A 13998-nucleotide genomic window follows, 5' to 3' on the forward strand; every position below is an offset into this window, starting at 1 on the left:
TCCCTCCACCTCCCCCACACCCCCTACCTCTTGCAGTCACCTGTGTGGAATTGCTGAGCAGTTGGGCAAGGATGACTGGTATGAAGATAAAAGACACGAACCTTGGGTATTAACACTTTCTTGCCCAAAATGATCGGAACTTGAGAAGAACAGGAGGAAGATCAGAAAACAGACCTCAGAGCCCGCCCAGCAGATGAGGGCTGGACTAGGTGGAAGAGCTCACTTCAATCATGGGCCCAGCTTCACTTCTGGCCAGCAGCGTGTTGACAGCAGCTGCCTCTGAGAGGTAGATTTCGGGATGGTTTATTTTCTCTTTCTTTTTATTCATTTGCACTTTCCAAGTGGTTCTTTGATAGGCATGTATTTCTTTTAGAATTAGACAAATGTTTGAAGCTGGAAGCGGGGGAGGGAGCCTTTAGCTGAAGACCATGTCCAGTGGTGTCCAGAATGCCCAGTGCTCCACACAGCTGAGTCACCCTATCTGGCCCCACAGTGAAACCAGCTGGGGACAGGAATGAAAAAAATAAAACTGGAATTTGGTAATCTATGACTTTGACATACCTTGCTAGGAAGATACCCATCCTGGAAGCCAAGGCCTGCTGTGGGGAGGAGAGCTATCCCAGGAGACTGAGCTATCCCGGGAGACTGAGCTGTCCTGGGAGGCTGCAGCTCTGAAGCCTCTGCCTCTGGGGGCTGGAAGAAGGCAAGAAAGGAAGTTTTCCTTCCCCCACCCCACCTCCAGCCAGATGGAATTTGGATGACAAAGGCAGGGAGTGAAGGCAGGAGCCACCAAGAGGGCAGCCCTTGGAGATGAAGCACCAAAAGGCTTTTCCCAGAAAGAGAGTTTGGACTTTGGAATCTCGAGTGTTCACCTGCACAGAAGCAGAGCCCTCACCATCAGGCCGCCTTTCCTGCAGTGTCCACGGCCCTTCCCCAGTCCTATCGGGCACCAGAGGAGCTCAGAAATTTCAGACAAATGACCCGATTTGAGTTTGGGCAAAGTTCTCTCTTGCAACTTACTTAAAGCATGATTGCTCCTGGGATAAAGAAGGATTTAAGATTCCCTTCCAGGAGTCCCTTGGTTCCTCTCAGGACCTCAGTGACAAGCTCAGCCCAGGCATAGAGTGCCCTCAATAAAGGAAAGAAAGCACGAAGGAAGTTTTCAACAGTATGATGTGTGGGGCCAGCATCCTGCCACAGTTCCCACACTTCCCCGCAGCCGTGGAGGCCCTACCTGGGTCGCCCTGCTGCCCTGTCTTGCCTGTCTTGTTTCACTGCCCGCCTGACTCAGCCCCTCCAGCCCAGCCACAGCAGCTTTCTCCAGTCTCCGGATGCTGCACGGCGGCTCCTGCACACACAGTCCTGCTCCCGGTGTGCTCTTCCCTTCGCCTCCTCCCACAACTCCTCATCCGACAGGTCTCATCCTGAGCATCCCTCCCTTGGCCCCCTGCCACAAGCACCCACAGTGCCCAGGACTGGAAGCTGCCCAGCTTCGGGCATACAGTGTGTAAATAAATACTGGTAAAAGGAGGGCAGGGGCCTGGTCAGTGTGGGCCCTTGCAAGGGAAGGACCATGGGCTCAGAGAGCTGATGCTGGAGACCTGGGGTACCCACCCCTTTCCCGCAGGTGATTGACTTCTAGACATGCACATACCTTCCTGACTAGAAGGTGTCTGCTGGGCAGTTGCCAGGGTGAAGCAGCCAGAAGTCTGAGCTCACAGGGAGCTGTGAGGAGGGCCAGAGCCAGGGAGGATGCCACAGCACCCACTTCCAATCCAGCAAGACCCACCTGGATGGTTTCCCCTGCCTGCCAGTGTTGGAGGTGTTGTCTAGCTGCAGACCCCTGCCCACAGGGGGACCCCAGCTACACCATGTAGCTCTATGGACTTGAGAATTGTGTTTGCCAGATGGTGGCCCCAAGAACTCCCAGGGCACTCTCCATGCCATGCCTGGGCCAGGCTGCCCACTGGGGTCCTGAGATGAAACAAGAGGCTCCCAGAAGGGAATCTTGCCCAGGGCAGCAGATAGGTCAGAGGTGGTTTACGCCCCACCAAGGTCCAGGAGGAATGTTGGGGGACCTGTATGATGAGGCATCCTGCCCTCTAACACAGCCTGGCCTCACCTTTAGGTGGCCCTGCTGTGACATGCTTTTCGGAGCCCCATTGCCCACCAGCGTATCTGAGGACAGCCTCTTCTCGACACCATATCCATCTGCTGTGTACATCAATTTTTCAGTATCTGGGTATAAATGCTCCCCCTTCGGGAAGTCCTGGGGGCACCCCCAGTGCTGGCTCCTGCAGACCCTCCACACGGGCACACATCCATCACCATTTACCCCAGCAGCCAGCCCCACCTCCTCTTTCATTCTGTACCCCCACTTATGGTCCATTTGCCAGGACCAAATTTCAGCTTCTTTCAGGGAATGAGGAGCTAGACTGGGGCAAAACTGTTCCTCCCCTTCCCCGAAATTGATCTTTATCCAAGCCCAGAAAAAGGAAAAACCCAGCAAGTTTGTAGGGGGACAAAGTCACTATTTTCAACACCATGTAGCTCTACAGACTTGAGAATTGGGTTTGCCAACTGGAGGCCCCAAGGACTCCCAGGAATCAATATCCTACCAGGCAAAAGAGGGATGCGAGCAAGGTGAGGGGGCGGGAGAAAGGCGTTCTTATCAGAGCACTAAGACTCCCAGAGAGCAAATAGATCTGATTATATTGAACACAACAATCGACTTTTTTCTAAATAAACATGCAGGAGGAAATGGTAATGGGCATCTGTTTCTGACGGAAATCAATTGACCCCAAATTGGAAGAAAATCTAGAAATACAAACAAGCACAAGAAAAAGTGGTTGGGCTGTCCAGACTTATCAAGGGAGGGAAGGGGGAAGGGAATGAGGGAGGAAAAGAGGAAGGGAGGAAGAGAGAAACAGACAGTTTCCCATCATCCCTTTCCCCCAAGTGGCTTCCCGGATGGTTGCTCTTCAGTAAATGCCGTTCCCATAATGACAAGGGAGACAGCAGCTGTATTATGAGCCCTTACTGGGTACCACGCCAGTGCAAAGCCCTGTATGTGCCCATGTTATTTAGTCCTCGTAACAACCCCACGTGGGAGGCACTGGCATCTCTGCTTCCCAGATGAGATCACTGAGGCACCCTGCCCAAGGCTACATGCCTAATGGCAGCAGACCTGGAGCTCAAACCCGGGGGAAGAGCCCATGCTCTTCCCAGCACTTCTTCCTATTGACTCTGCAACTCTGGGCCATTACCTCAGGCCCTAAACTGGCTTTGGAATTAAGGAGAAGAGCCCTAGGCTCCAGCAACCTGTTAGCCTTCAACCTGGAATGGTCAGTGAGGAGCCCATGCCCATTCTCCAGGATTCAGCAAAGCCAGGCGCCGGGAGTACTCATCCCCCGGGGACATGGGAAGTGGGGCTGGCTGGAGCAGCTGCCCTCTCTGCTGACTCTCCTGCAGCCCCAGTGGATGGGCCGTGCCCTGCGTGGTGTCCATCCTAGTAGCCCCATCACCAGCAAGATAAACTACGCCATGCTGCAATGCACCCGAGGCCTCACCTGCCCGAACACTGCACCATTTGGTGCCATTCAGCAAGCGTGCCTGGGATAAAACAAGCTGTGTGCTTCGATTTGAACGTTGTAGAGCTGCTTTTTGTATCTTGGTCATAGACGTGTGTACATGTTTGTTTTGAAGTAATCGAGCTCTGGGAGGGTACCTAATTAACATAAGCAGGGCTTATTAGCCCTGTTAACTAAAACTCCCTAATCTAGGACGCCAAGTATTCAAAAGCAGCCTTTAAGATAGGATTAAGGCAAAAACCAGCTATTACAAAATGGAATTGGGGGCGGCTTAAGCCTCTGTGGAGCTACCTCTATAAATTCTGCTGGAAGAATTTCCCATTCTATCTGGCACTCACTCTAATCTGGCTTGTAGTAGGTGCTCAATAAATATTTATCAGATGGACAAACAAGCTTCCCTCCAGTATTTGCATCATGTGTAGCATGCGTTCCATGTTCAATCAATATTTATAGGATGGATTGGTGGGCAGAGCACAGACAAATCCCATCGACTACAGCTGCACTGTGTACTGCACATAGTAAATGCCCTGTGACTATTTGTGTGTGGAATGGATGAGTGGACAAATGGCAAGAACGTTCTCTCAAGACCACGGGATAAGTCTCACTATAATAACCTCATCTTCTCTTTCAGGTGATACGTGCACCATGGCCGGCTATGCTCGCTTGAAGAATGTCCTTCTGGCGCTCCAGACCCGCCTGCAGCCACTCCCAGAAAGAGACAGCAGACAAGACCCTGCCTCCCAGAAGCGCCTCCTCGTGGAGTCTCTGTTCAGGGACTTAGATGCAGATGGCAATGGCCGCCTCAGCAGCTCTGAACTGGCTCAGGTGGGCATGGCATTCAGTGAAAGTCACATTATGGAGGAATCCAATTTTCCATTTCCCACCCCCCGCCCCGCACCAGTGTCTAAGAGCTTGTTGTGTTCAATACCCCTGAGAACATCTCACAAACAAAATGAGGTCAGGTTCTTCTTCCCACCAGCCACTTTCAGCCACTATTTACAAACAAGCTTTCAAGCCCTCTCAGCTATCTGGCAAAAAACTCACTTCAGAGGGCCTGGTCTCTGATGTTTTAACTAGGAAATCAATCATTTCTTCCTTGAATCCTTTACTTTCCTCAGCAAAAAAGTTACAAGGAAGCAATACTTGGTTTCCATTGAACACCATTGGAGCTGTAAACTAGAAATCCCCAAGTCCTCTACCTTAGGACATCACTGTTCCTTGGTATCCAAAGATCAAGAACCCAAACCCCAGCCTGCTTGTTTGCAGAAAGCCCTGTGTTTACCCATGGACCCCCACCAAGCCCTGCTCTCATCTGGGGAAACACCTGCGTTACACCCTGTGGTTTGCCTCCCTCCCCCGAAACTGCAGTGTTGAACACAGCGCACATGTCCTTTGTCGAGCTAACTAGACCTAGTTAGCGTCTGCAGCACAGAAAGCAAGGAAAGAGTGACCTTACTCACAGGGGCCACAGCCACAGCCACTGCCAGTTGCAGGGAGGAGCGTGTAGGGTCCTGAAGGCAGAAAATGGGGTGGGCTGGAGGGGCCTGCATTCCTACTTCTGCTTTCTGGTTTGTTTCTAAGGGTCTGGAGCCCTAGAGCCACATAAGGCAGCTGCAAGCTCTGCAAGCAGAGTGAGGTCAGCCTCCCCAAGCTGGGCGGTGGGGGGCAGTGGGCAGCTCTTTTCTGGAGACCACAGACTGTTCACACAGAGGATGGACACTAAAGACAGGTCCCCACCTTTGATGCCATTTTAAAGAAATCTTACACATGGCCTAGGGACCTTCTCAAGACTGTGGCCAGGTCATTGGGAAGAATTGGGGTGGGGAGTGCCCTAGCACTCACTGAGCCATGTGCTTGGCATTGAGCAAGGCCCTTGATCTATGATTAATAGACACAGAAGAGTTCTTTGTAATGTAGGATAGTGGCAAAGAATGCAGCCTTTAGGGTCAAACTGCCTGAGGTCAAGCATGTACGCACTAGTGGACCTTGGGAGACGACCTCACTTTGCTGTGCTGCTGTGTTCAGCTGTGAACCTCACGGGGTGATCATGAGGGTTAAATGAGCTAAGGTAGTGAATGGCTTAGAGTGGTGACTGGCATGTGGTATGTTTCTTTTCTTTTCTTTTTTTTTTAGACAGGGTCTCACTCTGGCTAGAATGCAGCAGCACAATCTTGGCTCACTGCAGTCTCCTGAGGAGCAAGAAGGCTCAAGCCATTCATGCTCCTCAGCCTCCTGAGTAGCTAGAATTACAGGCTTGCACCACCAAACCTGGATAATTTTTGTATTTTTAGTAGAGATGGCTTTTCACCATATTGGCCAGGCTCGTCTCAAACTCCCAACCTCAGGTGATCCACCCACCATGGCCTCTCAAAGTGCTGGGGTTACAGGCATGAGCCGTGGTGCCTGGCTACGTGGTATGTTTCAATGCAGAGAGTCATCAGTATTGTTGTCATCATCATTTTTATTATTATTATTTCCTCCTTAAATCTTTCCACCATCCTCTGCTGTAAGGAAGGGACTACTATCATCCCACTTCACAGATATTTTCAGATGAGGAAACTGAGGCCCTAAGAAATCAGACAACTTGCCTGAGTTGTTCACTGCCTGGTACATGATGGAACTGAGATGAAACCCCAGCAGGCTGAGTTGCGTGCACCTGCTGTCCTCAGGGCATCCAGAATCTCCCTGGAGAGAATGGCTCCCACCAAGAGGCACCACATGGTCCTTTCAAGGTCTGTAGGAACAGCAAGTACCCACAGAACCCTAGTAGGAGTGGCCTCCAGAAGTTCTGGAACATAGGCCCTCCATTCCAGCCGGTCCTGAGCCTGCTTCCAGGGAGCACGGGAATCTCAGATGACTCTGCTCTGCTCATCCATACCTGAGCAGTTCATGCAGCCCATTCAAAGCCTGCATCCCCGGGGACTTGCTGCCCATGGCCCCCAGGGCAACTGCCCTGCCAGCATGTCACCACCTCCATCAGCACTAGGCCCTAGCTCTGGCTAAGACCCCAACGGTCAGAGCCAGGGACCTACAGGTGACTCAGGCTGCTCTGGGAAAATCCCAGGTCCTGTTGGTTATAGCTACCTGCAGGAAGAACCACTTGGCAATTCCTCAAACTACTGAGCAGGGAGCGCCAAGGGCAGGTGGCATCAGCTTGTCTTGAACAGTGGTCGCTATGAGCCCTTGGTATCCAGGCCCACGTGGCTCCCGGATATCCACCAGGTAATAGAATCTTACCAGGCACTTTGTTCTAACCTGGCAGATATGGGGCCTGAGGCACCTGAATCCATTAACAAGCATGGTAATTGGACTATGATTTCCTCTTTAAAATTTAATATAGTTAAAGTCCATTTCATAAATCTGCCAAGCAGAGCCCGGCTAAAGTGGGCCTTTCCTTGACACCGAATCAAAGGTGCTGGGGAAAAACTCGTCAGTCCTATAAAAAGTTAATCAATTTCCAATGCAGAAATAGACAAAGGGAAATTTCCATCTTCGGAAGATTGATCTCAGGCGTTATGGTTGATCTCCCTTTTATTGAACACTCTTACTTGCTGGGTGAAGGGTCATTTTTTTAACATTATCACATTAAATTGCCTTTAATACAGCAGACCAAGCTGAGAATGTTAAATAAAGAGAAAATGCCTCTGCCCCCCGCCCCCCAACAAAATAAAATAAAATCATTTTCTTCTGAGATTTCCTGCTGAGCATTTTCCTTGCAAGACCTTCAGTTCTGGACACACTGGCCTCTGGCTGTAGCTCCAGCTGAGTGAGGGTGCCTGGAATTTCTACTCTTAGTTACCTTGCGACATGTGGCTGATCATGCTGGGCAGGCCTCTGTGTCCTGTGGCTCAGACCACAACCAGAGAGGAGCTCTCAAGAGCCCATATCAGTAGCCTCCGTGCCAGAGTTACAGGGGTGGACATCTGTGTCCCGGGCAGGACAGGGTGAAGCTCAGGTCTAGGTGGATAGAATGGAGGGGTCTGGGAGTGTGCTGTGGCCAGGCACCATTACCTGCCATGGGTAAGGGCTGGCAGGTGAATGGATGCAGCAGTGACCTCCAGCTCTACGCAACTGGAAGCTGGCAGACCTCAGTCCTCACAATGAGTTCAGCCACTGTTTGCTGGATTTATCTAATGGAACCTTTTCTCTCCTCTCTCCCCATCGATGGCACACAGGTAGAGCAGGTGGCCTTAAGGATTCCCATCCCAGACTATTTGGGTCTGTCTGCCCAGACAGGGAAAAGACAGACCTGGGCTCTAGTGTAGACCCTGCCCTAAGCACTGTGTGAACCTGAGAAAGCCACTTCCCCTCTCCAAGCCCCAGTTTTCTCATCCATAAAATGAAAGAGTCAGACAAGACAAAACCAAAGAGCTTCGGGTGCTCCCCAAGGCCCACTGAGCTGTCCCTGGATTCCCTCTTGGCCTGAGTTATTTGCAGCAATGCCCGTGACTCTAAACTCACCTGACTCTGGCCTTGTTCTCTTCCTCACCCCACAGCATGTGCTGGAGAAGCAGGACCTGGATGAAGACTTACTCGGTTGCTCACCAGGTGACCTCCTCCGGTTTGATGACTACAACAGTGACAGCTCCCTGACCCTCCGCGAGTTCTACATGGCCTTCCGTAAGTTGGGTCCCAGTGGGAAAAGGGCTTATTTCCGTGGGTGCTCCTGCACCAACATGCTGCCGGGTACCTGGGTCTGTCCTCGGTTGTCTCCCAGGTTGGTTTCTTATACAGAGGAAAGCTGTTGAATCTGTTTTGCAGCAAGCCTGAGGTTTAAGAAAAGGCTAAATGGAGAGTGGATGGGGCCAGGGAGGGCTCGCCCTGTTCTTTTTGAATAAAGATTTTTCTCAGTCTTTGAGGGGCCCAGGACTGTAATTGAAGCATAGTTGTGAGGGTGCTGTGAATACCCTTTGGGGCTTTCTATGACTGAAGGAGAAGGAAGCAGATTTTAGGGATATCCTCAGGCTATGGCCTGGCCACGTGGGGAGCCCTGCCTGGAGAAAACAAACCTGCAGGAGGGCCTGGAGGCTTGGCCATGCAGGGGCAAGGAGCAGCAACTACCCAAGGTCAATGGAGAGTGAGAGTCCAAGGTGAAGAGAGGCAGAGCATCCCTGGAGAAGAAGGGAAAGTGGGTGCTCTTTGAAAACAGAGGAGGTATTCTGAGTGCCCCTCCAGGGAGTGCTTGGTGCATATGGAAGTGGATGGGGCCTGTATCTTTTACTTGAGGTGATCTTCCAAGAGATTACATTAACCAGAGGTGGTGCTGGGACAGGGCTTCCAAGAAATGCAAGATACAAGAGCTCTGCAGAGCTCCAGGCAGGGGTCATCAGGGAGGAGAGGAAAGGATGGTGCTGGGCCTGCACTGGAGACTAGAGAGGACATTCTTGGCCCAAAATAGATAAAGCTCTTTATATTGGAAGATATTCAGGCTCTGCTTAAAGTGGGCAATGCATACACCCTTGGCTGTGACCTGCCAGCTCACAGTTCCTAAATGCAAGCCCTAGCATTCAGGAGGCTCATGCAAGCCCACCCCACCCCCAGGGGCACTGAGTGCCCTGAGCCACAGAGCCTGGTATCCTCCCTCAACCCCAGCCTTTACATGGAGTCCCATTTTCCAGCAAAGTATTCCTGCTTCAGAGCGACATCTCTTTGGGCTGTTGTTATTCCACACCTTCACAAGGCCTGAAGAGCGATCCTTGTGATTTGTTGGGAAGAAGGGTTCTTGTGGCAAATAGAGAGGTGCTCGGATGACATGAGAGAAACAAGCATGATTCTTCCCTATGGGAAGTGTTCATGAGCTTGACGTGGTTGCAGGGGCCTTTCCAGTTCATATCATCATTAGCACCAAAGTCCACCCCCTGGTTCCAGCACTTCGCTTGATTTACTGTGATTGTGCAGGGTCCCAGTCATCTTCCTCCCTACCCACTAGTAAGACCCATACCTGTTTCTGCTCATTCATAAAAGGTGAGAGTGACTGGTAGGCTTATCCTGCTGTGGAGGTGTTTGTCTTATAGGCCAAAGAGATTATTTCCAGAAATACATCTGGAAATACATTTGGAATGTGTAGAAGTATCCACAGCTCCCTACACCTGGTTCATGAGAGCCCATCATTAAATGTTCAGGAATTTTGCAAGCAAACAGTTAAACATTTGGTAGCTTTAAACTGGCCACATGGGGAATATTTACACCATAGAAATTCACACCACACATATGCTACCAAAAAGGAGGAGGGGGGACATTTTTTCTTTTCTAGGGAGCCAGTTGTTAAACACTGACCTGCATGTCACTGGACAAGACCCTGTCTCCTGTCCTCGGAGTCCATTTCTGGCAATATCCTCCCCACCCGCCTCCCCACACTAAGACTCTTTGATGATTCCGTGGAACATGAACAAGAGTTGGCTCGAGCAGCTAGGGCAGGTTACAGGGACAGCAGCTCTCCAAGTCAGGAAGGCAGCAACACGTGGTCTGAGGATAGCTCCAAGACATTCCAGAAATGCTTTCTGAGCTCAGACCCCTCTGCCAAAGGAGTTATGAAGGAAAACCTCAGTGCCTTCTAAGAGCCAGAGGCCAAGACTGGACTTCAGGGATTTGGGGGTATACCAGGCATCATTATTTAATGTCCCAGGATGTCATCATTAAGCAGAGAATGGCACTGCTTGGACACCATCTTGGTACCTGGTACCACAGCAGGCTCTGCTGCATGAGCACAGTTCCCAGGAATGGGGCTGGGGCCAAACAGAAAGCTCTTGGCTTTCCTCTTAAGGAAATGGAAGTGTCCCTATTGCCTATGATGAAAGAGAAGGACTCCCCAGCTTCCCTAGTAAGGTCATTATAAACATGAGCTGTACTGGAAAGGGAGGGACGTCATCACCTGACCTCCAGCCACATGTCTCACACAGAGCAACGTGGCATCAGCTCCCTTCGTTCCTGGATTATTATTTGAAAAGCTTTATAATCATCAATTTTAAAGCAAATTAGATTCTGCTGTTGCCTTGGACTTGTTTTGAACCAGACAGCTAAACCATTCATCACAGCCCAGCCCAAATAATAGATATGCAATAAAACGTAAACTTGCAGCCATTAAGGAAGCCACAAAATGAGTTAACCCCCACTATAAAGGCTTGACATGCAGCCATTTGGAGCATACAGGATCAATGGTTTTTCAAAGTCACAGGAACTCTCAACTAAATTCCCATAGCTCTGGGAATAGATTTATGGTTCAGCGAATTTTAAATAGGTAATTGAAATGAGACATATAGGTACAAGTTATTACCCAGCAATCGATGGGCATTAAAGAAATCTCACTAAAACCCAGAAAGTAATATCTCAAACATTTCAGCAACAACATTCTGGATTAATTTTAGAAACTGGAGCTGATGGGCTGGCAGAGGTTGAGGCTTTAGCATTTTATTTTCTAGTCTATCTTTTGCTGGCGTCCTTGGGTACAAGGCAGGGTGAGGTCTGTGGGGTGACCCCAGCTCGGTAGCCTACGGACACACAGTCAATTACTTTACTAAGGGATGATGGGTTTGGGGCTGTTTTCCCCAGAGAAGGAAGTTGTATTTATCAGTTTTTGAGGTTTGTGGGGGTGGTCTCCTAAATCACGTCTTCCCATGGAGCTGGCCTGGCCCTGCTGGGCCGTGATTGCCACCGTCTGCAGCCGGTGGCAGGTGATGCTAGGAATCCCACAGCTGGTGGCTCTTCCTGCTGAACTGGCTCGTGGTGGGGCTGCAGCCCTTTCCTGGCTCTGAGGAACAGGTGACCCTCCTCCAGGGTGGCAGGCAGTGCCTAGTCATGGGAGTTAATTCAATCTCTTTCTGATTGTCAGATGGAGCCAAGGCTCCCAATTGCCTCTCTCTGTTCAGGGACAGGAATGAAATATGAGGGTGCCCTCCATTCCTCCTTCTGTCAACTAAGCATTCTCTTTGCGTTGCTTTGGCTTGCCGAGCCACAGACTGATCTAGGAACTAAAGGAACAGTGTCCTCCTCCAGCACATGCCCTCTGCCTCCCCTTCCCCATGCCACCCCCCACCACCTCAATAAGGAGTAGTGCCTCCCGTCCCTGCCATGGCAGAGACCCAGGCTCCAGGGTCGCCATAAGCAAGATGTGTGCTGGCCCTGTCTGTTCATCACAGTAAATTAACCTCAAAGTTGCTCATCTAAAGAGCTTCTCAAGAATGCTTGGTTTTTGCACTGTTCTCAATGCTCAGGTTGGGATCAGGGGAAAACACATTGCTAAAACAAGGATTTTTCTTACTTTAAATTCATTGCAAGTTTCTTCTGCTTTTTAGAAAATAGTTGTCCTTTTAATTACTCCTCTGAGAGCAAAGCCCCTGAATTTGTTGGCTGCTTGGGAAGGTTTTGAGCAGCTAGCAGTGCAGGATAAAGGGCTTCACGTGTTAACATCCCGGGACCACACAGGCGGAGTGTCAGGAGGACCTGGGGTGCTGAATGTGGGGGAGCCAGACACCCTCCCTCCCCTCTGGCATGTGTAAGATCCAGGCAAACGGAAAGGAAAACAGTGTTTTCACCTACAGCACTACCACTCTAGCCAGGGCAGCTCTATGAAACAGATGATATGGTCCCCTGGTGAATTTACAGCTGTTTTTTCACCGTCACTGTTGCAAAATGAAAGGAGGGTGCAGCCTCACTTTCCACTTCACTGTCCTCTGAAACTAACAGTGCCTGACCCCATACCAGATTTCCGCACATGCTATCTCAGCCAGTCCTCACACCCACCCTGTGTTGAGCAGGATGGTAAAATAAGCAACTGCAGGCATCCTCACTACCCAGACCTATCCGGCTCTTTATCTGTGTAGGGTGAGTTGAGACAAGGAGCTTGGATGGCAAGGATACTGCTATGTTCTACTCCATGTAGTTCCTGAGTTTTGGATAGGAAGTAACAAGATTTTAAATAGCATGGGGTTCATCAAAAATTTTATCTGAATTTACTCAGCTCCTGAATTTGGAGAGCTAACAATGCCTATGGGCTGGTCTCGGTTTTGGCCGAAGCTGAGACTATGGGTGCCAGTGAGCCCCTCAACCCCAAAGGGAGACACTGGTTTTCTCACACAGGACTTGCAAATAAAGTGGCCGAAAAACTGATTCACTGCCCTTCGTCCCTCATTTTCTCAGGGCCACAAAACAGTTAAAGCCAGAGTGGCCAAGGGAGGAATTGAAAATTGGAAGACAGAGGTGTGAGACTCACCACCCCCTCCCAGAGACAGAAGTGGGGGTGCTGTCCTGACTTCAAGTGCATAGAGAGGCTTCAAGGAGCCTTCCATGTGAGCTTGCTGAGTCTCCCAAGGCCAGCGCCGGAGGACGAGGTGCACAGTCAGTGTACCATCTGAATGACTTTGCTTGTCAGTATCGCTGTAGTTAGTCACAGGCTTGGTGCTCCAGTTGTATAAAGTGATACACAACATTTAACATGTGCCAGCACTGTACACTATGTCCAATCTTACAGATGAAGGAACTGAAACTCAGGGAAGTAGCTAACCCAAGGTCACACAGCCAGCAGGTAGCAGAGTCAGGATTCAATGGGCGTGTCTGATTCTAGAACTTTCTCAGGCATTTAAACAAACTTTACAACACATCTGCATTCTCCTTTGAAGAGACTCTCACTGTCCTCACAGTGATTCCCCTAAACTTCAAGCCCCAACTCAGTGGTCTTCTCCTCCAGGAGATGTTCCTCAATTTCTCTTTCCTCCACCAAGCCCCACACACCGTCCTCTGTGTGCCCACAGCCCTGGGTTAGCAAGGCTGTGGCCTGATCGCTAGGAGTGTGGACTCCAGAGTCCAAGCTAGACTTGGTCTTGAACCTTTATTCTGCAACTAGCTGTGTGACCTTGGACAGCTCCCCACCAGCGATTAAACTGTGCTTCAAGTTTCCCATCTGTAAATGGGAATAGCAACCATGCACAGGGTTACCCAGGACTAAAGGAGCTAATCCATGTGAAGTGATTAGCATGAGACTTTGCCTATAGTAAGTGTCAGGCAAACATTAACCAGGTCAATGATGGCAGCAGTGACGGTGATGATGATTTCCGCGTGTGCCCCATCACCCTGTGCCATGCCATTGCTATCCTTCCCCCTTTAGACCATGGGCTCCCTTAGGATAGAGGCTGCTTCAGTCATCCAGTTCTTCTGCTCAGCATGGGGTATGGCACCCAGGAAGGCCTTGGTAAAGCTCATTGAGGGCATGAAAGACATGGAGAAATGCACTGGGCAAGCAGAGGAGTGCAGACATGCAGCTGTGGCCAGCTACCCCAGAGGGTGTCTGCATGCCTCCAGGGGGCCTTGAGAAAGCAGGGGCAGAGGAAGTGCCTTGTTGATGCTCCACAGCTGGGACCCCTGCTAGAGAAGCATCAGCGTGGCTGAACCAGGCCAGCTGGACATCCCCAGCCCC

General features: G+C 50.5%; 1 protein-coding gene across 2 annotated transcripts in view; it reads left to right on the forward strand.

Moving 5' to 3' along the window:
- Nucleotides 1-13998, forward strand: part of FSTL4 (follistatin like 4) — a 424697-nt gene that overhangs the window by 295716 nt on the left and 114983 nt on the right. For both annotated transcript variants that reach the window (XM_032252787.1, XM_032252850.1), the window contains exons 5-6: nucleotides 4222-4415; nucleotides 8087-8210. In XM_032252787.1, the coding sequence (XP_032108678.1) occupies nucleotides 4222-4415; nucleotides 8087-8210 (318 nt within the window). The remainder of the gene's footprint in view (nucleotides 1-4221; nucleotides 4416-8086; nucleotides 8211-13998) is intronic.

This window comes from Sapajus apella, unplaced genomic scaffold (assembly GCF_009761245.1).
Source record: "Sapajus apella isolate SASKATOON/1434 unplaced genomic scaffold, GSC_monkey_1.0 scaffold1, whole genome shotgun sequence".
In the NCBI taxonomy this organism is placed as follows: domain Eukaryota; kingdom Metazoa; phylum Chordata; class Mammalia; order Primates; family Cebidae; genus Sapajus; species Sapajus apella.